The 26,876-nt window shown below is 38.0% G+C and overlaps 1 protein-coding gene across 2 annotated transcripts in view; it reads left to right on the plus strand.

Annotated features, from left to right (window-relative positions):
- Positions 1 to 26,876, plus strand: part of TNPO3 (transportin 3) — a 79,451-nt gene that overhangs the window by 50,267 nt on the left and 2,308 nt on the right. For both annotated transcript variants that reach the window (XM_045564169.1, XM_045564170.1), the window contains exons 12-22: positions 1,292 to 1,483; positions 3,667 to 3,758; positions 4,620 to 4,696; positions 6,827 to 6,887; positions 7,772 to 7,912; positions 10,180 to 10,296; positions 11,132 to 11,226; positions 13,202 to 13,358; positions 14,925 to 15,092; positions 17,659 to 17,771; positions 26,448 to 26,539. In XM_045564169.1, the coding sequence (XP_045420125.1) occupies positions 1,292 to 1,483; positions 3,667 to 3,758; positions 4,620 to 4,696; positions 6,827 to 6,887; positions 7,772 to 7,912; positions 10,180 to 10,296; positions 11,132 to 11,226; positions 13,202 to 13,358; positions 14,925 to 15,092; positions 17,659 to 17,771; positions 26,448 to 26,508 (1,274 nt within the window). In that variant the 3' untranslated portion in view covers positions 26,509 to 26,539. The remainder of the gene's footprint in view (positions 1 to 1,291; positions 1,484 to 3,666; positions 3,759 to 4,619; positions 4,697 to 6,826; positions 6,888 to 7,771; positions 7,913 to 10,179; positions 10,297 to 11,131; positions 11,227 to 13,201; positions 13,359 to 14,924; positions 15,093 to 17,658; positions 17,772 to 26,447; positions 26,540 to 26,876) is intronic.

Here is a 26,876-nt window from a genome sequence, read left to right on the forward strand (position 1 = left end):
GTGTTGTGTTGGTCATTATACTACGAATGGAGATAACAGTTTTAAGTGGGCTTTAAGACATTATTCTTTTGATTGCTTTCATTTTTTCATGATTTGCTACAAGGTCACTCTAAAGTACTCAGAATGCTCTTTTAATCATATATGGTTTTTCTTAGAGTTTTCCCATAGAAAAACATTCTGAAGGTAAAGAAGAGTATAATTTGCTCTATAGCAATTCACCTTTATAATCAACTGTCTAATGCCGGGCACAGTGGCTTGCAGTTGTAGTCTCAGCTACTCAGGAGGCTGAGGTAGAGGATCACTTGAGCCCAGGGGTTCAATTCCAGTTTGGGCAATGTAGTGAGACCACGTCTCTAAAAACAAAAACAACCCCAACTTTCTTGGAACCCGTATGTTTGGTAAAATTAAAACAGTGAATTAATTCATCTAGAGGTACTCAAGATTCATCTGCATGTTTTTAAGGCTGTTTGTAACTAGAAAGAAGCAAGTATAAAAGCTTTAGACAGCTATCATTGTCTTGGTACATGTAGGCTATTTTACCAAGTGATTCATCTCTAGGTATAATTATAGCTCTGAGCTTTGTATTCTTTCTTGCACTGCCATATTCTACATGGCCATAATACTTGGATGGCTGTATGTGCTCTTAAGTCATTGGTTTTCAAACTGCGCTCTTTGTTTTTTTTTTTTTTTTTTTTTGAGACAGAGTCTCACTTTGTTACCCGGGCTAGAGTGAGTGCCGTGGCATCAGCCTAGCTCACAGCAACCTCAAACTCCTGGGCTTAAGCGATCCTACTGCCTCAGCCTCCCGAGTAGCTGGGACTACAGGCATGAGCCACCATGCCCGGCTAATTTTTTTGTATATATATTTTTAGTTGGCCAGATAATTTCTTTCTATTTTTAGTAGAGACGAGGTCTCACTCTTGCTCAGGCTGGTCTCGAACTCCTGACCTCGAGCGATCCACTCGCCTCGGCCTCCCAGAGCTAGGATTACAGGCGTGAGCCACCGCGCCCGGCCGAAACTGCGCTCTTTGAATCTCTAGGGTTATAAGGAATAGTTGACTGCCATGAGGGAAGAAATATAAGATGAAATAGAACTCAGGGCCTCCTGAGACTGTGTCAGTGATATCAGCTCCATTTTTATATGTTTTGTATATTACAATTCTGAATACATTTCATTTTTTTAAAGGGTTCTTTTGCTTTAAAAGAAAAAGTATGTAAACCTCTGCTCTAACAATGTAGAAGTTTTTGTTAAGTGTCACATATATAATCACTACCTGGCTTTTCTCCTTAGACCCTGTGTTGGGCTACTTGATGAAAGGCCTGTGTGAAAAGCCCCTGGCTTCTGCTGCAGCTAAAGCCATTCATAACATTTGCTCTGTCTGCCGAGATCACATGGCTCAGCACTTTAATGGACTCCTGGAGATTGCCCGTTCCCTCGATTCCTTCATGTTGTCTCCAGAAGCTGCCGTAGGCTTGCTAAAAGGTATTTATTTACTATGTAAAGTAGTAACAGCCTCTTTAGAGCCACTCTTTGGAGTTATCTTACGTCAGTCATATCCCAGTTTTTCAGTCGCAATGTACTTAGCAATAGGGAAGGTGGCTTTTCCACTAGAGAGGAGGGTGTTGATTATTTGTACATGTATTCTTTTCTTAGAATATTTTAAGGTTATATAATTAATTTTTGGTGCTTGCAGTATATACAACACAGACCTAGATTTGGGTGGACACAACACATTTGTACTATGCATAATTGCTTTTTAAGTTGAAGGAATAAAAAGAGAGACCAAATAAGCATTGTTATGCCAAAGAAGTAGGTGGAAATTGAAAGGTAGAGTGCATGGATTAGTGTCATAAGTAGAAGTCAGGGGTCCTGGTTTCTTAGTAGTCTTTAACTATTACTGATCAGCTTACCTGAGTGATTGTCCAGAGGCAAACAGCCAGAGTGCTGACAAGGCCCAGACTTAATAGAAGAACTAGAGATATTAAGGCTAGGAACAAGACTTTAAAAGTGATGGCTACTTTTAAATATTTGAAAATTTATCTTCTTAAAAAGGGATCATATTTACTTTGTGAATAATCAGTTGGTAACCATTTATGGGGAAGCACATACTGGCTCCTAGAAAGAAAACACTTTCCAACCAAACTTTCTGAAAACAGATTGGGGTGCTCTGTGAGGTAATGAAATCCTTATAGCTAGTAAATCAGAAAGGATTGGGGTATATCAAATATAGGAATAGGTAAAATGACCTGTGCAGCTTCTTCTAAGACTGTGAGTGTTAAACAGTTAACTTGGCAAGAGTAGATGGCCTTATTAGTTCACATATGTGAACTAATTCTGTTCTCTGCCATTTGTATGACCAGGTTCCTTAATAGCTAATGTGACTGTGCATTTTTTACAGAAGATTTTCTTTTCATGCCATGGGTTTTTGTTGTTTCCCTTCGTAGGCACAGATAAGGCATTAAATCAGAGTCAAATATTCTTGTCATTTTCTAGTGAAGTTTAACCTTGATATTAAAGTGATATCTAACCTATAGTGGAATCTGGTCTACACTTACCAGTGGTATCTTCTAGATGTAGAAAACTTTCTTTTCTGAAGGAATGAATTAAAAGGAAAAATCATATTAAATTAAATTTTCTCCCTAGTTTTAAAGAAAAGTCTAACTCATCCATGGCTTATTGACTGCCAGGGGAAAATCACTCAGTTTTTAATTCAGATTTGAAGATTTAGGGATTAATTACTGTTCTGTTGAATGGAACTTCAGGAGATGGAAAAAAATCATAATCAAGGGGGTTTTTAACCTAGAAAGGATGTAGGCTAATATGTAATTCTTTGAATTTAGGGGACATGTTCCAGCAACTGGTGGGGATAGTAACAAGAAGAAGGCTGAATGGGAAGGATCTGGGCCTTCTATCCTTGCTTGAATCGAACTGCCTCTTTTTTTTAAAACCCATTTTATTGGAGTACCAAATTAAGATTTTATTTGGGGGGGGAAAGAAGGGGATAGGCTTCTGTAACTGTTTTGGGGAAAAAAAAAAAAAAAGGACAGACTTAACTCTTTCCTATTCACATCACATATTTCACAGATGAAGAAACTAAGGCCCAGAGAGAGTATCTCACATAAGCTCACAGAGGGGGTTATGGTGAATTGGGAGTGAAATCTCTAATTGTAGCCCACTCTTCCTAAAAGCATTATGTCAGTATTTCTTTCTCTTATGATACAAATTGCCTGAGATGGTTATCGCAAATAAAGACTCTCTTTGACTTGCTAAATCAGAATCTCTGGGAAGTTTGAGAAACATTGCACTGTGGTTTACATTTAAAAATAGCTTTGCCATTGGCTTTGTGAAGGAAATTTTAAAAGTCTTTAAAGAATTGGAAAGGGGGGCATATTTAAATATCTTTAAACCAATAGACTGCTGAGGAAAAATAAGTTAATATCAACTTCAGTTGAAAATGTCAATGTGAAGGTCTTACAGACTTATAAGCCAAATAAAGAAAAAATAACCATAAATAACAAAATGTTATAATTTTTAAAACAGTGCTGATCTTTTTAAAAGAATGGAACCAGTCAGCCTTTTCTTTTAATCTGTATGATGTAGACCAATTAATTAAGATCTCAATTCAGTCTTTCTTTTCTTCGTTTGCATCTTCCTTTGTTTTTCAGGGACAGCACTTGTCCTAGCTCGATTACCTTTGGATAAGATTACCGAATGTCTTAGTGAGCTGTGTTCCGTTCAGGTTATGGCACTGAAGAAGGTGAGTCCACATGAGTAAAATGTGAAACAAGTATTAGATGTTTACATGTTAGAAAGAAAAAGACAGAATTATTTATTTACAGATGATCTTTTATCTACCTACAAAGCCAAGAGAATGAACTGAGAATTTATTAAAATTAATGTCTATCAAAGTAGCTATGTACAAGGATAAGTATTTCAAGATCAATAGATTCTCACTATATCAATAATAACCAGTTTGAAGTTATAATGGGGAAAGATCATTCAAATTAGCAATCAAAACCGTAACCTACCATATTTCCTTGAAGAATTTTTTAAAGATGTCAGCTCTTCAGTTATGTTTATAGTGAAATAACAGTAGACATACTAGTGGGATTTTTAGAATCTGACGTAATGATTCTAAAGTTCATCTCTAATGACACGCTGGTAGGAATATCTAAGAAATTTTAGGAAATAAGAATGAGGCCACTTGCTTAAAATGTATTATAAAGCTATAATTCTAAAGCTTTATACTATAAAGCTAAATATAAATTTATGATTATATTATATTTTATATATTAAGTATACAACACTGTATACAATCTATATTATAATATGTAATATCTTAATCATAATTAAAGTTAGTGGAAAAAATCAAATGATACAGTTTTCCACTCCCCAGTGATCAGATCAGATGTAGTAATGTGCGGTCTTGGCCATCATGAAGTAAGATGGAAGAAAATAATTTGACAATATAAATTAAAGTTTGTACCATTTGAGCAACTTATAGGACTCTATTATTTTAAGGAAATAAGCAGAGATTGAGACAAAAGTTGATGTATAAATGTGTTTGCTGTAGGTTTATACATGTGGTGACTGAGTGTTAATGTCTTTGTCTCTTCAGCTATTGTCTCAGGAGCCTAGCAATGGCATATCCTCAGATCCCACTGTGTTCTTAGATCGCCTTGCAGTGATATTTAGGTAAGAAGGAAGACTCTGGATGCCTTACTTGAGTTAAAAGCTTAAATGAAGCCATTATATGTTGAAGTAAACAGTCATTTTTTTTCCTGATACTTCCAAGTTCCTCTTATAAATCCCCTGTGTCCAGAGACAAATTAAGCCTGCTACCTGAAGTTTTGGGACAAAGGCAGATTCTAAGAATTCATTCTTGGTAGATCTTTGTCAAAAGACCCTTTCTTTAAGGCCAAGCATGATGACTCAGGCCTGTAATCCTAGCTCTTTGAGAGGCTGAGGTGGGAGGATTATGTGAGGACAGGAGTTCAAGACCAGCCTAGGCAATATAATGAGACCCCATCTCTACCAAAGGAAAAAATTTAAAAAATATTAGCCAGGCATGGTGGAGCGCACCTATATTCCTAGCTACTTGGGAGGCTGAGTCAGGAGGATCCTTTGAGCCGAGGGGTTTGAGGCTGCAGTGAACTATGATTGCAACACTGCACTCCAGCCTGGGCAACAGAGGGAGAGACCCTGTTTCTAAAAAATAAAAAAACCTTTAAAAATGAAATTGATTCTCTAGTTCTATGATTTTCAAAGTTTAACATCCCTCAGCATCACCTAGGCTCATTAAAACATGGATTGCTAGGTCCCATCCAGTGTCTGATTCATTGGATCTTGGGTAGGACCCCAAAATTTGCATTTCTATTAAAGTTCCCAGATGCTGATGATGCTGATGATTCTGCTTCCTGTTACAGAGACCACACTTTCAGAGTCATTGCTATATAGTGTATGGGTACAAAAAAACAATGAAGCCACTTCAGTGATCAGGTGAAATTGATCCTTTGAAGTTAAGAAGCTCCTAATGTTTAAAAAGGCATTTGAGTGACAGTGTTCAAAGGGTGATTCTTACTGAGTTATTCAATTTGTGATTTGTCAGACCTATGGTTATAACTGGAATGGCAGAGTATTAGTTGTGTAGAAGCCTTATATGGGATAAGTTAAATCAAAGGCATTGTTTTCACTTATTAGTTATTGTCAGCAGGGCTCTTACAATGCATTCCTTATATAATTAGGAGAGTCTTGTTACATGCCATTCTGAGAACCTATCAAAAATTACCTTTTCACGGCTGGGAGCGGTGTGGCTCACACCTGTAATCCTAGCACTCTGGGAGGCCGAGGCGGGTGGATCATTTGAGCTCAGGAGTTCGAGACCAGCCTGAGCAAGAGTGAGACCCCCGTCTCTACTAAAAATAAATATATATAGAAAAAATTAGCTGGGCATGGTGGCGCATGCCTGTAGTCCCAGCTTACTCGGGAGGCTGAGGCAGTAGGATCACTTGAGCCCAGGAGTTTGAGGTTGCTGTGAGCTAGACTAATGCCACAGCACTCTAGCCTGGGCAACAGAGTGAGACTCTGTCTCAAAAAAAAAATTACCTTTTCACAATAAGTGAAAGAAAATATGCTATAGATATAAATGCCTGAATTAAAGAAACTTAAATTTTTATTAAGTTGCTGTTAGGCTTTTTAAAATTAAAGAGTAGCTTTCCTTTAAAGAGATTGGTATTTAATCATGCAGGAGGTTTTTTTTTTTTTCCCCCCCTGCTTTTTTTCAAACTAGTGGGCTCTAGAACTAGACTGAGGAGTTGTATTTGACCTATTGTGGGTGGGTCCATATTGTTTCACTGGGTTCAGACTAGAACCGTGAGAAACATCTTTGATGGACTACCATTCCTATAATTTTTTGTCTTTTGATGCTAGGAATAGAGCAATGCTTGGTTTCTCATAGCAGATTTGGACAACCTGTATATATTTTTTTATTGATTTGGAAGAAACTACATATTCAGGTTTATAAAGGGAAAAAATGGAAAAGATAGTTGTAGTGCCCTACACCTTGTGTACCTAGGGTTAGATTGAATTTGCCTGGTTGGGTAGAAGTGACTTAAACGTGGCAAAAAATGATAGGATAACTTAAAATATGTGCTTGTGTTTGAATGGAGTAGGAGGAAAAGGCGTTGGTGTAAGTAAATGACTTTATCATTTGATTTTCTTTATTGGTGAGAATGATACTAAATAAGCAAGGCAGGGGGTCAGGGTTCTGGGTCCACAGTGAAATATGCTCTTCTTTCACTATTTTGGGCTATTGTCTTTTCCCAGACACACCAATCCCATTGTGGAAAATGGACAGACTCATCCGTGCCAAAAAGTCATACAGGAAGTAAGTGCTAATGGATGCCTGTGGAATCAAGGCTTTCTTCTTTTTTCCTTACAAGGCTTTGGGTAACTCAATTAAGAAGGTACTGTCTTCCAGTTTCATAGGGAGATTGCATTTGTTGATATGGTTTCGATTTCAGTGAAATGAGGGTCAGAGGCATCCCAATATTTCTTATTTTAGATTTGATAACAAAACATACTGTGGGGAAATACACTGAAAGGCCCAAAGAAGTAGAAAGAGATTAACTGTGTGACTCCTATAGTTCCTAGGAGGCCTGATCAATAATAGCAAAATAGTTTTGACAAAGCTGGTGACTTCACTTCCTTATCAGTACATGTTTCCCTTCTATTTTTTTCACTGATAGTAATGTGAGGATCAAGAGTCATGTTTTTAGAAGTGCTTTTCAGACTTCAGGGAAGATATAACCACATATCCTTAAATGTTCATTGTTATCAAATGATGCCATTTCCTTAACTCTTATCCTTTTTGTTCAAAGTTCCGCCTTCTTGGAACTACCTTTAAACATCTTTTCCTCTATAACTCATACTTATTCTTTTCATCTTCTTTCAGGAAGTCTGAAGTTAAGGAAAATATATATCTCTGTCTTTTAGCAAAGTTAGACATGCTCCTCTTCCTGTTCTAAAGAGTCACTGTGTTTCTCTTAATAAGTATTTAATAGTATGTTTTTGTGCTGGGTAGTGTATTGAACCTGTGCTCACTGGCCATAATCAGAGTATGTGTGTTCCTATAAAGAATGTTTTGTACGAATTATTTAAATCCAAAATCAGTTATTTAAAGCCAAATCAGATGTTATCAACTTAAGAGCATATTTTCAGCTCTTAGTTGTTGATTATTTTCTTTCTTGTGCTCTTTTACTCTTGACTTAGATATGGCCAGTTTTATCGGAGACTCTAAATAAGCACCGGGCTGATAATCGGATTGTAGAGCGTTGTTGCAGGTGTCTGCGCTTTGCTGTTCGCTGTGTAGGCAAAGGATCTGCAGCCCTGCTGCAGCCACTAGTCACACAGGTAAGTTCTCCATGAGAGGGGAAAATGTTAAATGTATGGAATTTGAAATAGGAGCCTTTAGAACAAAAATTTTGCTGATGAAAGCCAATACTTTTGTATTTATTAAATAACAAACTGAAAATATTTGAAAGAGATTAGGGCCATATGTGTCCTTCTAGATCCTTAAGTGTTTTTCTTTCCTCCTTTGGTGCTTAAAAAAGAATAATCTTGAAATCAGAAGGCCACAGCTTCCCCACCCCTGTATGTTGTCTATAAAGAAAACAATCTATAATCTCTTCTGTACAGTGGTAGTCTAAATAGCAACACATTCCAATGTGAAATTATATGAAGAGAATGATTTTCATGTTTGGTATATCGATGGTAAGTGTTTTTAAATTGATTTCCTTGAGGGAAAATGTGGCAAGACAAACTTTGTTATTTCTTGGTCTGAAGGAATTTTCTTCTATCTTGGTCCCAATTAGTTTACGTAAGTCTCTTATTTGTCAGAAATAAATTTGATTCTTTTAATCATTACGATTGATATATATAATTATGGTGTGACCGCTCTGTCAAGTTCTTTGAGATCATATGACATCTAGAACCACTCTATATGAGATGCCTGTGCTTAGGTCACTAAGTAATTTGTGTTGATATTAACCTTACAATAGGGCCAGGACTAGGGTGAATCAAGGGCACAGAACTAGGGGATAGGCTAGGACTGGTGGCTCATGCCTGTAATCTTAATACTTTGGAAGGCTGAGGTGGGAGGATTACTTGAGGCCAGGAGTTCAAGACCAGCCTGGGCAACATAAGGAGATCCTGTCTCTACAAAAAATAAGAAAAATTAGCTGGATGTGGTGGTGTGTGCCTGTAGTCTCAGCTACTCAGGAGGCTGAGGCAGAAGATTGCTTGAGCCCAGAAGTTGGAGGCTGCCATGAGCTATGACTGCGGTCCCCAGCCCCTGCGGGCTGTGGCCTGTTACCAGTCCATGGCCTATTAGGAAATGGGCCGCACATCACCACCTGAGCTCTGCACCACACCCCCACCTATCCATGACACCCCACCTTCCCATCCCCAGTCTGTGGAAAAATTGTCTTCCACGAAACCAGCCCCTGGTACCAAAAGAGTCTGGAACCACTGAGCTATGATGATGCCGCTGCACTCCAGCCTGGCTGACAGAGCAAGACACTGTCTCAAAAAAAGGGGGGTGGGGGAAGAAAGAAGGAAGGATGGACTAGGGCACAGAATTTAGGGAGGCAAGGGAGAGTGCCAACCTTACATTTGCAGGACTCTGAGGAGAAGTACCTTCTGAAATTTCTCACCCATGCTGTGAGGAAAACTACTGCAGGGCTCTAGACTAGAACCACACCCCACCTGGCCTGACGTGACCCTTCTCCACCTGGATAGGTCACCTAAGGTGCAGATTTTAAGGAGGTGCTGACCCTGAGAGTGAGTGCCTCCTTAAATTCTACATTATAGGCTCCAACCCTAGTTTGCCAACCCCTTACTAAGCAGCCCTTTAAGAAAAAGTTTGCCAACCTCTGACTTAAATCATTCCTTTGAGCATACAACATGGAACAGATTCATAGCGCCCATCTCATGCTCATTCCATGGCACGTGCTGATAGAAGAGTCACTCTATTTTTCAGCCCCCCACCAAGCTCAGAGGAATTTATGTAACAAGACGAATACATATGTGTTGCAATGGCATTTTAAATAGGTGAATGTATAGTTACCTCTTAATTTTTGGTGGATAATGGAATAACAAATCCTAGACAAATCAAGTAATTTAAATGTACATATTAAAATTTTTATTCTGTTGAAATCCAGGTAACCTGACATTGTTTTTTTACTTAAAAGATAAAATAAATGGGTTTAGGAGAAACTCAAGATTTAAACAATGCTTCCACTGTCTTCTGCAAGACATTGAAATGAGGGCATTTGATGCTTTTGTTCCAACTGTGGCTATATATCTTATTTTAAAATGAATTATCTATTATATAGTGCAAATGAGAGCAACCTGTAGGTATTGGAAATTTGAAGTATATTGTGCTAAAATTTTGCACATATTACATGAGTTCCCTAATAGCTTCCAGCTTGAAGTATTAACTTGAAAAATTACTGAGAAATTGAATACTATGTTTCAAAAAATGTTGCCAACAAGCTTTACTATGTTGCTTTAAATAGAAGAGGCTACTCTGTCTCTGAATTTTTTCCTAGAGACAGTTTCCTAAGACACTTTTTGAAGGGTGAAGAATTGAACTGATTGTTTATTTTTTCCCTTTGCAGATGGTGAACGTGTACCACGTACATCAGCATTCCTGTTTCCTGTACCTTGGCAGTATCCTTGTGGATGAGTATGGCATGGAAGAAGGCTGTCGGCAGGGACTGCTGGATATGCTCCAGGTTGGGGAGAATGGATGCATCAGGCCTGGGGAGGGTCTTCAGGCCTAGCAGTGTGTTCTTCACTGTATCTTTAATTCTGTTGCTGCTTTATGGTTTTCCCCCAGGCATGTTGGTTTCCTAATAACAGGGAGGTAGAAACTTCCTAGTTGTTTTCTAGACAGGCCCGTTTGAGAGAATGAGAGAGAGAGACCGCACAAATATAATGATCATTACAGATGTTACTGCCTGGTTTATGCTCACCATAGATAGGGTGTTTTTGAGGGAGAAGTGAGCAAAATGAATCTTGTAAACTTAATTTCTTGCCTGGAAAAGACAATGAACTAATTTACTTAGCAGAGAGTTTTAGGGTTGATAACAAGCATTGCAAAAGGCTCTTCATGGACCTCTTTTTTCCTTCCTCCTAGTTACAGGGGAAAATATATTACATAAAGTGTATTACTCCTTTTCCCAAGATGTCATTCCATGTAAAATGGAGATTTCATAATTATTATGAAAACTCATTCTATTCCCTCAGTGGGCTAGACCATATCAAGTACATAAATGGAGTCTTTGCTTTCAGAAATTTCTAAAATTTGATATGACATCTATCCAGTTTTATCAACTAAAAATCGATACCTTCAACCCTGTCTGAAATGTGGACTGCATGTGTGAAAACTGTTTGTGTCAACTGGGAAAGATTTCTGTCTTTTCCTGACCTGATTCTCATCACAATCTTTCTTTTCCTACCTGTGCTTCCCTTCTTTGTTTCCTTTGTATTTATTGTGATATTTGGCAAGTCTGAAGGCTGTGGCATTTCTACGTAAGCATTTCTTTTAAAATCATTGTTCTGTTTTAGGCACTGTGCATCCCCACCTTTCAACTCCTAGAACAGCAGAATGGCCTCCAGAATCACCCTGACACTGTAGATGACCTGTTCAGGCTAGCCACCAGGTAAATCCCTCTGAAGAGCAAACCTTTTTTTTTTTTAGTTGCTCATCCCATCACTGCTTAGCTTTGCCATCTGACACTTGGCTCTTTTCTTCTCCTAAAATAAGGTCATTGGAATAGATAGATTAATGATTCATAGCCCAAGGTGTAATTGTGTGCTGGTATATCCCAGAAGTGAGGAGGAGGTATTGGCTGGGAGCAAGAGGTAAAGTAGCTGAGTTCACAGTAAAAATGTGCATGGTAAAAACAGCTGACTAGATACTCTCTACAATCCTCTATAGTTTTAACTTTTTTTTTTTTTTTTTTTTTAAGAGTTAGTGTCTCGCTCTGTCACCCAGGCTAGAGTGCAGTGGCCCAACCATAGTTCACTGTAGCCTGAAACTCTTGGGCTCAAGCACTCTTCCCACATCAGCATCCCAAGTAGCTGGGACTATAGGTGTGCACCACTGTGTCTGGCTAATTTTTTTTCTTGCTATGTTGCTCAGGCTGGTCTCAAACTCCTGACCTCAATTAAGCCTCCCACATCAGCCTCCCAAAGTGCTGGGATATGTAGCCATAAGCCACTGCACCAGCTCACTTTTAACTTTTTATGCTGCTGTGATTTCATGTTTCACCTCAGCTTTTTCCTTGAGAAGCTTAGCATCCTTTAGATATAATCATATCTCAGAATAAAAAATTCTTAGGATTTTAAGGTGTCCTTAGAGGTTTTCTGGTGCTGCACTTCTCAGCTCTACCCCTAGCCTGCCACCCCACTTCTTAAATTCCTTTTACCAGTAGCACTGACAATATGGTCGCTGAACTTCTGCTTGAATTCCTTAGTTCCTAGCTAAGGAATTTGAACCATAGCAGTTAGTGAGCGTAAAAGCTTTTTTTTTAAAAAAAGGAACCATTATTTTAAAAAAATCTATTATATAATTTACAAATGTAATTTTAACTTGATTATTTCATCTGAGGATTGAATATTGAACACTTTTTTGTTAGTTTTTGGACAGGATAGAAAAACCTTTTATTTGGGGTTGATAAGAGAGAGTTGTTGGATGGGCTGTCAGCCTCTTTTTTCCCAGAGTGTATTCCTTGGACAACTAATCTCTAGAGATGCTCTTTGTACAAATAATGAAATAAGTTTGGCAAATACTGTATCTTTTTCTTAAGAGATGCTCCCGGTACATTAAAAGATCTGAGAAACTCTATAGTAGTTTAAAACAAAAAATAGAGAAGCAAAACCACTTTTAAAATCCAGAATTTTCCAAACTTACTTGAACACACAACCTTTCTTTGAGGAATTCCTGTTGACATCCTGGGAAACTGGTATTCTATGAATATAGCTTAGGAAATGGTGTTCTAGAGTTTCTAGGACTTGACTTTTTAACCTAGGAGACTTTTATTTTTAAGCCCATTTGACTGATTTTCCTTGAAACTACCTGGCTTGATTTATAAAATCTTAGTTGGAAATTGAGTTTGGGGACATGTCTTTTTATATGCTAATCTAAGATATGGTCCCTTCCTCCCCTGACTTTTTTTTTTTTAAGGATTTTTTTTTTTTTTTAAAGAGCAGCTTTAGGCTCACCATAAAAGTGAGTGAAAAGTATAGAAAGTTCCCATATGTCCCCTTCCCCTGAAAAACACATACCCTTCCCTACTATCAGTACCCCCCACCAGAGTAGTACATTTGTCACAATCAGTCAACCTACATTAATACATCATTGTCGCTCAAACTTTACATTAGGGTTCACTCTTGGTGTTGTACATTCTGTGGGTTTTGATGAATGTATAATGACATGTATCCACCATTACAGTATCATACAGAATATTCTCAATGCCCTAAAAGTCCTTTGTGCACTGTCTGTTCATCTCTCCCTCCCCCCAACCCTTAACAGCCACTGATTTTTTACTGTCTCCATAGTTTTGCCTTTTACCCTGACTGCTTTTGTGGTCTAATCTTGTCATATATTATACCTAGTCTTTCTTTCCACACCAGGTTCATTCAGCGTAGCCCTGTCACCTTGCTGAGGAGCCAAGTAGTCATCCCTATCTTACAGTGGGCCATTGCCTCTACTACCTTGGACCACCGGGATGCCAATTGTAGTGTCATGAGGTTCCTACGAGACCTCATTCATACAGGGGTAGCCAATGATGTAAGTGTTAACATTGTTCCTTTTCTATTTCACAGCTTATCATCTTCTATCTCTTCCTCATTCTTTAGGGGAAAACCAGTATCCCAGTATTTCTTTATTTGATCAGTATTAGTAGACATATACCATAGCTGGATCATTCACTAGCCAAAATATCAACTTAGATCTAAAACACTTGTGTTGACTGCTTTATGGTGTACAAAGCAGTCTAAAACTATCCCTGCTCCCAAACCATTTGGTGTCTGGTTGAAGAGATAAACAAGTATAAAGAGAAATTGTAACAAGAGGCCAGTATTTGATTGTCAAGTGAGTGATAAAAATCATGATTGGGGATGAAAAGCTCTGGACAAAAGTAGGTTGGAATAACTTTCTGGAAATGAGAGACTTAAATGGAGCCATAAGATAGGGGTAGAATTTGAATGAATTAGAGGAGGGTAGTCTAACTGGGGTACAAACCAAGATCAGAGAAAATCAGGATAGTACTAAGTGTTAGTAGATAATTAGGAGACCTTTTTAGAGGAGTAATAAAGTGGTTCACAGGATTTTCAAAGGTAGATTTGGCTAGGTATAGAGTAGAATTGAAGGTAAGGAAGAGCAATGAAGAAGTATGTATTCACTTCTACATTCTATTCAGGCTAATTATTTAAGAAGTCTGGTAGTTCAACACATTTTCACTGTGAAAAATAAAAGAACTTAAAAAAAAAAAGAAGTCTGGTAGTAAGAGGTGTGAGAATAAACAACTAGAAATGAAAGGCAGTTTTTAAAAAGATATTTTTCTCAAGATATTAGAAATATGTGTATTTAAAGACTGCAATGAAGGAAGAAAATAAGATTTTTTTTTTTTTTTTTTTTTTGAGACAGAGTCTCACTTTGTTGCCTGGGCTAGAGTGAGTGCTGTGGCATCAGCCTAGCTCACAGCAACCTCAAACTCCTGGGCTTAAGTGATCCTACTGCCTCAGCCTCCCCGAGTAGCTGGGACTACAGGCATGCACCACCATGCCCGGCTAATTTTTTCTCTATATATTTTTAGTTGTCCAGATAATTTATTTCTATTTTTAGTAGAGACGGGGTCTCGCTCAGGCGGGTCTCGAACTCCTGACCTCGAGCGATCCACCCACCTCGGCCTCCCAGAGGGCTAGGATTACAGGCTTGAGCCACCACGCGTGGCCGAGAAAATAAGATTTTTTTGATAGAAAAGATATGAGATATCTTTGATTCTTATTTCAGTTGGTTTTTTTTAAAGGGAAATAAGGACACAAGTTACTTTTCAAAGAAGAAAAGATTAACAAAATTGCAATTTTGTTTCTTTTCTGCCTTCTGATCATGAAAAATCTAAGCATTAAGGTTAATGTCAGCTCAAACCTATACCCATTGCCTTATTACTAAACTCTTACCTTTTCTTCCTGATGACAAAACATTTTGTGGACTTCATGAATCCAGCTGTTTTAACACACACTCACACACTTACTCTTCCCTGGCAAAGAGAAGTTACTAGACTAAAGGGGAAAGAGTACTTAATCTTTGGAAAGTTGAGACTAGAACTTCTATGATGCTCCTGCTTTCTTACAGCATGAAGAAGACTTTGAATTACGGAAAGAACTGATTGGACAGGTGATGAACCAGCTTGGACAGCAACTTGTGAGCCAGCTGCTCCACACATGCTGCTTTTGTCTCCCCCCCTATACCCTACCAGATGTGGCTGAAGTGCTTTGGGAGATCATGCAGGTTGACAGGCCGGTAAGATTGTTTTCATAAGGAATCTATCTCATAGTTCCTAAACCTAACAGGCTTTGGTTCCTTAAGGCCAATCCTAAGTTTGAAACAAGCCATGTTGTATGTCCATGGAATCAAATTTAGGATATTGCTAAGTTTAATTGGTAGATGAAGGCGCCCATAGAAGGCTAGTGATTCATTACTGGGTTCTTGAAAGTATGTTTGTGTGTCACTGTCATGGTGTTTATATATTACCAGAAATAAGTACTAATTATGGAACTCAGCTATGTGGCTGGCAAGTATGAAATTTTTTCACTTGTAAGAGATGCCTGTATATCAGTTATATGGAGTTGCAGATTATTCAAGAAGTGTTTAATCTTTTCAGACTGCTTATATAGCACTGTGTTTTTCCTTGGGAATAAATATAGCCAGAGCATTTGGAGGCATGTAAGAGTCAAACTAGCCCATAGTATATTCTTGGATTTATTTTTCCTTTGGATTTATTTGCTCTTCACCTGAGCATGGAAGGGTTTTTTAAGGCTATCCGGTAATTGTCCAAGTAATTTCTATACTGGGCCATGTGATCATAAATCAGGTTATATATGTACTCAGTGAAAGTTGAACAGAATGGCAAAGTATAATATATCCTATATAAACTGTTTTTAAAGTAGAGTTTAAAATTTTTAATATTAATATAAAAGCACAGTACACATTGAACCTAGTTAAAGTAAGCTGTCTTCTAGAACCATGGAATATATAACAAATAATATATAATGGATAATACCTGTAGTTCCCATTGCTGGTTGTTTGATACACATATTCTGTTTCAATCTAATGCAGTAGCATTTTTATGTTTTCCTAAAGAAAGTACTCTTTGGGCCCAGGGGTCAACAAATTTAATTCCAGAAATTCTTGACTTGAGAAATAAAATCTCCATGCTCTGCTTAAACTTTTTTGTAATTATACGTGGGTCCCAGGTAACAGAAGACTTACTATTTAAATCTAACTATATAAGAACATTCTTGATTTGTAAACATGTAGTTAAGTGCTAACAAAAGAAGAAAATGGGAACAGCAAGTTTGAACAGGAACAGAAACTAGGTGCCCATGTGCTCTAAAGAGTTTACTATATAGATACCTACTCAACTGTCGAGTAATTTAAAGTGATTGTCCTCTATAGACATCAACTTACAACTGAGTTTTTGTAAAGGAACTCCTACATAAATTTGGGTTTTCCGTGGCCTGTAAACTGATTGATAGTGTAACTAAGGACATGAGTCCAAGGAAAATTCACATTCTTGAGCACTTTTGTAATCAAATCATTTTTAAAGTTCAACACAAATTCTTCAATAGAAGATGACATACCAGCTTTCTCTGTTAACTCGAATAAACTATTAAAACCCTTTCCTCTGTTCCCCCCCTTTGTTAGATACCCATCTGCCGCAAAATTTATTTACTGTTTTCAACCAAATTTTTCAGTTTCCTTTACTGGAAGATGATAAGAACCATCATGTGCTAGTTAATTAGTTTTTGCTTTTTAGTTTGGTTTTTTATTTTTGTTTTGAGGGGATACTGTAGTTAACTAATAGGCCATTTTTGGATGCCAAAACTTTGTCAATTAAGCATTCCTTCCTGTATATTTTGTCCTGTTTGTTTTTTTTCTGAGTAGGATGTTGTCTCCCCTGAGAGCAACATTTGCAGTATTACGTAGTATGTAAGCTTTAATATTGTAATATTTGCTTTTGCTCTGGCCTATTATGATCATAAATGAACGTGATGTTACCTCAAACTCCTGGGCTCAAGTGATCCTCCTGCCTCAGCCTCCCAAATAGCTGAGACCTCAGGCTTTCCCCACTTTGCCTGGCTAATTTTTCTATTTTTTGTAGAGGCAGGGTCTTACTATGTTGCCGAGGCTGGTCTCAAACTCCTGGCCTCAAGCAATCTTCCTGCCTCGGGCTCCCAAAATGGTAGGATTGTAGGCATGAGCCACTGCACCTGGCCAAACACATTATTTGAAATAGCAACAAGAGTGAGATTTTCTAACCCACAGAAGTAGGCAGGTATCTATCACAAAGGAACTGAATGGATATGACTTCAGCTGAGAGAGATGGCCTTAAATCCTTAAGATTCTGGGTTCGTATTAGATATACTTTCTGACATGACTGCTTAGTATACTTTTGTTCCTTCTCCGTTTGGCATCTGAATCTTTGCTTTGGATTGCTTTTGATGTTTAATTTCAAGAGTTTTTCTGGCATCTGTTTAATTTTTTGAGTATTATGTATGTTTATGACAGGAACAGAACAATAGTTTTATCCAGAAGAGACTTCACTTCCAAGGTATAGAAGGCCTTTATCTGAAATAATGCCTGCTTCCCCTTTGAAGGGGAGTCCAGGCATGCATTTGGAGACTGCATCAACCCACAGGGTTTTGAAGGCTAAAGATAGTACTTTTGTCCATTCCTTTACTTGCTTCCAAGTCTAGAGGAGCAAAATGCTACAAAAGAAAACCTATGGGGTTTTGTTAGTACTTGTAGGGTCCCTAGTGAGTAAGCTGTGCCTCCTTGTAAAACTCTTATCTCCTTTCCTATACAGACTTTTTGTCGGTGGTTAGAAAATTCCTTGAAAGGTTTGCCAAAGGAGACAACCGTGGGAGCTGTCACAGTGACGCACAAACAACTTACAGACTTCCACAAGCAAGTCACTAGGTAAGTGATGCTGGGAGTTCTTAAAAAGAGTGTGAACAGCTAGGGTGTGTGGAAAAAACATACCTGTTTCTTATGTGCCCTTGGAAATTCACAATTTAGAGTCTAGTCTTGAATTGCACAAATTGGTGTTAAAAGCTAGTCTGGGGGGGAAAACATCACCATGTTGCATATACGTGCATCACTTACATTGTATATGTATACCAACTGATATATGATGTTAAAGGGTAAGTGGAGACACTGTTGAAATGCACTGAGCAGCCCCTCCCCCTTCAGGAGATCGGTATTATCTTTCTAAGTCCTTCTTAGTTCTCATCCATATTCAGGGGTCAAGAATACAGGTGCCTGAATAGGCAAAGTGTTGGTTGTAAAACATTAGAGAGTGATGTAGAATGCAGTGAATTAGAGAATTTCTTCATGCCTAAAGATATTCAAATTGTAATTTCAAAGAAGTTATTGCAGCCCAAATAAAACATCCCTCTTGGGATACATTAGGCCCATGAGCCATGTACTCACAATCTCTGGATTCTAGCTTAGTTGATATGTGAAGTGTGTGAGTGTTTTTTTTTTTTAAGTAAAAACATATAAAACATTTTTAATATAGTTATATAGTCTTCTGAATTACTGTTTTACAGTCATAAAGGTGTTACTTGATTTTCTTATGATGCCTTTATTAGTAGACACTTAGATTAGATTATTTTCAGTATTTCAGTATTACAGATAATACCAGAAGTATAGCCTTTCTTTTTGAATATTTTCCTTACAGTGTAATCATGAATCAAAGGTTATAGGACGTTTATGGTCCTTGATAATATTAATGACAACAACTTAGATTGGATTTTGTATCTCTGTGTTCCCTCGCCCTGATACTCCTTAAAATATCTAGAATCTTTAGAGTTTTGACTAAATTTGAGGCAATGGCTTATATTCTTACAGTTGTGGAAAGATATATAGGTCAAAGAATGAGTGTTACAGTGAAGTTAGTAATAGTGAAAAAACTGACAATATTCCAATTGCCCATCAGTGAGAATAGTTAACTAATTAACAGTATGTCTATACTAGTAAATAGTCACCAAAAAAGAATAAGGAGGAAATACATGTGATAATACAGAAAAATATACAAGATATGTCGTAAAGCGAAAAATAATAAGTATTATATAACCCAACTTGAGGGGTTTTTTTTTGTTTTTTGGGTTTTTTTTTCTAATTTATTTTTAGGGACAGAGTCTTGCTTTGTTGCCTAGGCTAAAGTGCAGTAATGCGATCATAGCTCACTGCAACCTGGACCTCCTAGGCTTAAGCCATTCTCTTGCATTGGAGTAGCTAGGACTACAGGCAAATGCTACCTTGCCCAGCTAATTTTTATATTTTTTTGTAGAGAAGGTATCTCACTCTGTTGCCCAGGCTGGTCCCAAACTCTGGCCTCAAGTGATCCTCTCACCTTGGCTTCCCAAAGTGCTGAGATTACAGGCGTGAGCCACTGTACCTGACCACTTGAGCTTTTAAAACAATTTTTTAATTTTTTAATTTTGATAAAATACAAATAACATAAAATTTACCTTCTTAACCATTTTTAAATATACAGTTTAGTAGTGTTAAATATATTGTGCAACAAATCTCAAGAACCTTTTCATCTTGCAAGACTGAAACTTTACCCATTAAGTAACAATTAATTCCCCGATCTCCCTTCCCCACAATCCCTGGCAACCACCATCCTACTTTGTGTTTCTTTGCATTTGACTACTCTAGGTACTTCATGTAAGTGAAATCATGCAATATTTTTATCTTTTTGTGACTGGCTTATTTCACTTAGCATAATGTCCTCAGAGTTCATGTTGTAGTGTGTGCCAGGATTTTCTTCCTTTTTAAGGCTAAATAATATTCCACTGTATGTATATACCATATTTTATTTATTCATTCATGGTCATTTGTGTTGCTTCCCCCATTTGGCTATTATGAATAATGCTGCTGTAAACACAGGTATACAAATATCTTTTCGAGACTGCTTTCAATTTTTTTAGGTACCTAGAAGTGGAGTTGCTGGATCATATGCTGATTGTATTTTTAAGTTTTTGAGAAACCACCATACTGTTTTTCCTAGCAGCTTCCCATTTTATATTCCCACCAGCAATGTGCATAGCTTCTAGTTTCCCTACATCCTCACCAACATTTATAATTTTCTGGTTTTTTGATAGCAGCCATCTTAGCACGTCTCACCTTGTGTGAGGCAGTATCTCATTGTGGTTTAGTTTGCATTTCCCTAATGATTAGTGATTTTCAGCATCTTTTCGTTTGCTTATTGGCCATTTGTATATCTTCTTTGGAGAAATGTCTATTCAAATCCTTTGCTTATTTTTTAATTGTGTGTTTTTTGTTTTTGAATTATAGGAGTTGCTTATTTATTTGGGATATTAACTCCTTGTCATATATATGATTTGCAAACATTTTCTCCCGCTCTGTAGGTTGCCTTTTCGTTGTGTTGATTATGTACTTTGATGCACAGAAGTTTTTAATTTTTATGTAGCTTAGTTTATCTGTTTTTATTTATGTTGCCTGTGCTTTGGTGTCATATTCAGGAAATCATTGCCAAATTTAATGTCAGGAAGTTTTTCCCCCTAGGTTTTCTTCTAAGAGTTTTATATTAATCATTTTAGGTGTTATATTAGATCTTGGATCCGTTTTGAATTAATTTTTGTATGTGGTGTTAGTTAGGGGTCCAGCTTCTTTCTTTTGCGTGTGGATATCCAGTTTCCCCAGCACCATTTATTAAAAAGACTGTCCTTTCCCCAGTGGTTTGGCACTCTTCTCAAAAATCATTTGACCATATAACGTGAAGGTTTGTTTCTGAGCTCTCTGTTCTGTTACATTTGTCTGTATGTTAGTCTTTATGCCAGTACCACATTATTTTGATTATTGTGGCTTTGTAATAAATTTCAGAATCAGGAATCCAGTCTTTCAAGCATCCAATTTTCTTCTTTTTCAAGATAGTTTTGGCCATTTTGGGTCCCTTGGATTCATTATGAATGTTAGGCCGGGTGTGGTGGCTCACGCCTGTAATCCTAGCACTCTGGGAGGCTGAGGCGGGAAGATTGCTTGAGCTCAGGAATTTGAGACCAGCCTGAGCAAGAGTCAGAACCTGTCTCTACTAAAAATAGAAAAATTAGCTGGACATCATGGTGCACGCTGTAGTCCCAGCTACTTGGGAGGCTGAGGCGGGAGGTTGCTGTGAGCTAGGCTGATGCCACAGCACTCCAGCCTGGGTGACAGAGCAAGACTCTGTCAAAACAAAAAAAAAGAGATTCCATATGAATTTTAGGATAGATTTTTCTGTTTCTTCAAGAAAAGCCGCTAGGATTTTGATAGCGATCCTATTGAATCTGTAGATTGCTTTGAGTAGTATTGAAATCTTAACAATATTAAGTCTTCCAATCCATGAACATAGAATATCTTACCATTTATTGGTGTCTTTAATTTCTTTTGGTAACGTTTTGTAGTTTTCAGTGTATGTCTCTTTATTAAATTTTTTGTTATTTTTTAATGCTATTGTAAATAAAACAACTGGTACTTTTAAAAGCTATTTTATTATACATTTTATATATGTGTAAGCTACTTTATGCATAGTAAATTTCTGGAAAGGAATATAAGTTGGACCAGGAGAGGAGGGACACTTTTACTTTCATTTCCTAACTTTCTGTACTATTTGCATTTTACTTCATGAGCATATGTTATATTTTTATAAGTAAAATCAGACCTAGTTTTGAGAAGGGAGAGAAAATAAAATAAATTCTGGGCAATGGTACAAGAGCTAACTGTCGTTTGTCAGGATTGATTTCTTAATGTCACTTTCCAAAATGGTTTACTTTCTTGCTCCTGGAATATCTCCAACAATTTTATTAATGTTAAAATCCCAAACCATGGAGTACTATTATTTTGTAGCTTACAAAGTGGCTCAACTTCATGCCCCGGAAGTCACTCACTTTTAGCCATAGATCAAGTGACATGCATGACTGAAAAAGAGCATATGACCACCTTTGTGACACATTTTGCCAGATTAAGGGGATTTCCCCTCCACTGGGTTAGCATATATGACTGAGATGACCTTACAAAATTGCTTTCTTTTTATTATGAATCTTTTCCCAGTAGAAATAGTATTCTACCTACAAGCTGTCTCAGGGGAAAGAAGAGTAATAGTTGCTTCTCTCTGCTTCTGTTTTGCTTTATTCCATCAGTATAAGGGCAGGATGGGGCTCTAATTTCCTTAGGGAAAATAGCATTTGCCCTCAGAAGAGATGGTGTTTAGGCCAGGCACGGTGGCTCACACCTGTAATCCTAGTACTTTGGGAGGCCGAGATGGAGGATTGCTTAAGGTCAGGAGTTCAAGACCAGCCTGGGCAAGAGCAAGACCCTATCTCTACAAAAAAATATAAAAATTAGCCAGGTGTGGTGGTGCGTGCCTGTAGGCCCAGCTACTTGGGAGACTGAGGCAAGAGGATTTCTTGGGCCCAAGAGTTTGAGGTTGCAGTAAGTTATGATGACACCACTGTGCTCTAGCCTGGGCGACAGAGTGAGACCCTGGCACAAACAAATAAACAAGCAAAAGACTGGGTTTAAAGTATGTTGGTTTGAATCTTGCCACATACCCTATTACTTTGAACTTCAGTTTATTCATCTGTAAAACAGGGTTAATACTACCAACCTCACAAGGTTATTATGAGATACGAAATGGAAATCTAAAGATCTTTCATATAGTAGGTGATCAGTGAATGTTAACTCCTTTCTCCTTGGAAAAGAAACTGCTAGAATGTCATTATGTACTTGAAAAACCAGCTGGGGCATGTCTCCTGCCTATTCTATTGCAGCCACCCACACATTCTGGAATAAGTCTCCACCAAGCCTACATTCCCTGGACAGGACTAATATATGACAGATAGTATAACAGAGTAAATCTGAAGTGAGGCCATGGACATCATTTCCTAATTTAAGGAAAATCTTGAGGCAAGGAAAAGGCACCTAAGTGATGTTATGAGCAAAAATATTTGTGATCTTTGCCCTGTGATATGGGAAAATAAAGCATACTATCAACTTGACCTAGTTGATGTTTCATTGCTGAACAAGTTTTGCTGCTCCTCCTATAAGCAGGCTGTGACATAATGGTGGGAAATGAACAGGAGTAAGAGATCATGTTGAGGTGCTGGAGAAAGGGTTTGAGATTGCTCACCTTCTCTTAGTAATTCTCTTTCTCTAGTACGCCCATTGCCCTTGAACCTTCTGTCCCATGCATGACTCAGTCTCCCTTATAGTTTTAAGGTCCTGTAACTCCTGCCTCAACATGCTGCTTTGTTTGCCATTCTACCAAGGAGGGTGAACTGGTTCAGTTTCATTTCAGCAAGTCCAAGCCTGCTTTTCAAATGGTAGTGGTAATTAGTTCCCTAGCTTTTTTAGTTGGTCAGCTTGAAGAAAGCTGGGACTTTTCATTCTAACATACCGTTCTTGCTTTCCAAACACCAAAGGAGCCCATTGTTAACTAAGACAAATTGGGACTACAAGAAACCTTGCCATCATTTCTCATTTCTCTACTGTGGTGTTTAAAGTCTTTCTTTTCCTTCCTTCCTTCCTCCCTCCCTCCCTCCCTTCCTTCCTCCCTCCCTCCCTCCCTCCCTTCCTTCCTCCCTCCCTTCCTTCCTCCCTCCCTTCCTTCCTTCCGTTCTTCCCATTGGTGTTTATTCTGTGACTACTTATCACTTGCATGAGGCTCTTCAAAGCCAAAAGATGTTGAACATGGGAAGCACTGACAATGGAATTTGAAGCCATGTGGGGTTGTCTCCCTGATCAAGTTATCAGTTAGAGTTTGATTATACTTACCAGGATATCAGATTAAAAAGGGTGGCTTCTTAGCATTCCCCTAGGGTAATGGAATAAATAAATAAATAAAATGAAAAACTAGGAAATAATAAAAGTCAGAAGGACTGAGGTAGAAAACAGAAAATACAGTCATGGATCACTTCACAACAGGGATATGTTCTGAGAAATGTGGTGTTAGGTGGTTTTGTCATTGTGTGAATATCATAGAATGTACTTACACACACTTAGCTAGATAGGCTAACCTGTTGCACGCCTAGGCTAGCAGTGGGTATGTCCCACTGCTCCTAGACTACAAACCTGTATAGCAGGTTACTGTACTAAATACTGTAGGCAGTTGTAACACAGTGTGGTAAGTATTTGTGCATCTAAACATAGAAAAGGTATAGTAAAACTATGATATAAAAGATAAAACATGGCACACCTATAGAGGGCACTTACCATGAATGGAGCTTGCAGGACTGGAAGTTGCTTTGGGTGAGTCAGTGAGTGGTGAGTGAATGTGAAGGCCTTGGACATTCCTGTACACCACTGTGCACTTTATAAACACTGTACACTTAGGCTACACTAAGTTTATAAAAAAAATTTTTCTTTAAATTTTGGATTCTTCTGTATTAACACCTAGTTTAAAACATAAAGAAACTGTGCAGTTTATAAAACAATTTTCTATCTTTATATTATTGTTCTATAAGTTTTTTTCTATTCTTACAATTTTCTCTTTTGTTTGTTTTTTTGTTTGTTTGTTTTTAAACTTTTTTGTTCAAAGACAAGACATAAACACACATTAGCGTAGGCCTACACAGGGTCAGGATCATCAGTGTCAATGTCTCCCGCCTCCATATCTTGTCCCACTGGAAGGTCTTCAGGGACAATAACATGCATGGAGCTGCCATCTCCTCTAATAACAAGGACTTCTTCTGGAATACCTCCTGAAGGATCTGTCTGAGGCTGTTTTACATTAACTTATTTTTTTAATGAGTAGAAGGAGTACACTCTAATGATAGAAAGTATAGTATAATAATTACACAAACCAGTAAGTAACATGTCATTTATTATTATGCAGCTGGCAGCCCGGTGGGTTTGTTTATACCAGCATCACCATTACACTATGATGTTACAATGGTTACGACATCACTAGGCCATAGGAATTTTTCAGCTCCATTAATCTTATAGGACCACTAGCATATATGCAGTCCATTGTTAACCAAAACATCATTATGCAGCACGTGACTTCTAGCATCCAAGTAGCTTTTTGATCCATTTCTTTGGTCTTACCCACAAAGGACACTGAAGTTAAACATTTGGCTGATACTGTTGACACCAGAGCAGTTGCAGATAGGGTTGGGAGCAGAAGCTGAGCTGATTCTAGACACCGTGGCCCATCCCTCATTTTACCCTGTCTCGCTACAGTTCTCCTGTACTTGCATTTTGGTTTAAATACATTTTCTTCTGTGCTACAAAAGAGGATAAGGTTGGACTTACCATTTCTTTTCAAGATGGAAGGTCTCTGGTTAAAGAAAGGTGAAATTTTATAGCTTGTTACAACATTAGGATAGCAAAAGAGTCTTGAGCCTCTAGCACTTTCCTAAGTAAACTCTGATAAAACCAGAAGATTTTTCTCATTTTCATTACATTTTTAGGATGGAGAAAGACTAGAAGACAGTTTCTAGAATGTTCTGTTTGATGCAGTCATGGGGTCTAAATCAAAGTCCTTAATGATGTTTCAGACCTTATAGTGAATAGGTGGGGAAATTGGGATATAGGCATCTAAGGGGGATAGCTCAGATCTGTTTCTGTTGGATCACTTATAGCAGTTCCTTCCCCTGGTATTTAACCATTACAAGATGGAAAGCAAGTTTTCTTCTACATTAATCATAGGCTGTAGGCCCTGGTCCCTGAGTTTTCTGACCCAGGGAAAGGGCTACAAGGATGAGCATATTCAGAAGTGAGTGCTTCCTTTTCCGCTGCTTTAGCTTAGCCTCATATTCATTTAGCAAACCTATTATGAAGACAGATACAAAAGAATGAGTTGGCATCAACTGTTTCTTGGTGACAGTTTTGGACAAAGAGGGGACCTTTTGAAAAAAACAGGGTCAGATGAATATTGGGCTATTCATACCAACTAGTTATCTCAGTGTTTGAGGACAAGGTCCTGCTTCCTCCTCCTCCCTTTTTATGTGCCTTATCCCTTCCTCCTCCCTCAGGAGGCAACCCTGTTCAACTAGAAAATTGATGACTGATAGACTTAGTTGCTGGACTGGGCCTTGTAAACAAAATTTGCCTTTGGAAGAAAATGAGGAAACCAGAGTACCTAAGTTAGCTCAGCTCATAAAGTTAAAATTATTAGAGCCATAGATTGCTTTTTTCCTTAAGGATTCTGGCTTCTTTGTATTTATGTCAGGGGCTTCAACCAAGTATTGTAGTAGCAGCCTGCGTTTATTGAATACTGTTTTGTATACTCTGTTATTGCAGACATTTTCCACATGGACAAATTTAATCCTCACAACAACATTATGAGGTAGATAATAGATGAGGAAACTGAGGCAAAGGTTGGTAACTTGCCCAAGGACACAGTGGAGCCAGGGTTTAAACCCTGGTAGTTTGTCCAGAGTTCACTCTTAAAGGACCACTAAGCTTATAATTGTTCTCAGATGTCATAGTTAGTTTTTACCCTGAGTTACAGAAAGATCTGAAGCAAGATCAAGAGACGATGGAGAGAGCTCCTAGCAGAGTTGGGACAGTGTGGCAGTGTTGCAGTTGTTTTTTAGTATATTGTATCTTTCTCCTCAGTCAAGGAACAACCTACCTTTTCTTTTCTAGTGCTGAGGAATGTAAGCAAGTTTGCTGGGCCTTGCGAGACTTCACCAGATTGTTTCGATAGCTCACACTCCTGCACTGTGCCTGTCACCCAGGTGAGTGGCGTGTAGTTCCTATCTTTTCCTAGAACTATCAGGGATGCTTGGGGATGGGGATGGGTTATAGTGGCCCATCATGAGACTAGGCCTATAGCTAGAGTTAATGGAAGGACTAAAAATCTAATTGCTCAACAGCTAGGTTACACAGGGCCCTGATATTTTGGTGGCCAGTGCATCCAGATAATTATCATTGTCTTTTGGATGCCCGTTTTCACCTCCATAAGAAAGGAACTATTGCAGAATGCATCAAAAAAATTCCTTCCCTCTTCGCCTTAGAGACACTTCTAGGATATTAAGTGTACATACATGGTAACAAGCAAATATTTTTAACCTG

This window comes from Lemur catta, chromosome 11 (assembly GCF_020740605.2).
Source record: "Lemur catta isolate mLemCat1 chromosome 11, mLemCat1.pri, whole genome shotgun sequence".
Classification (NCBI taxonomy): domain Eukaryota; kingdom Metazoa; phylum Chordata; class Mammalia; order Primates; family Lemuridae; genus Lemur; species Lemur catta.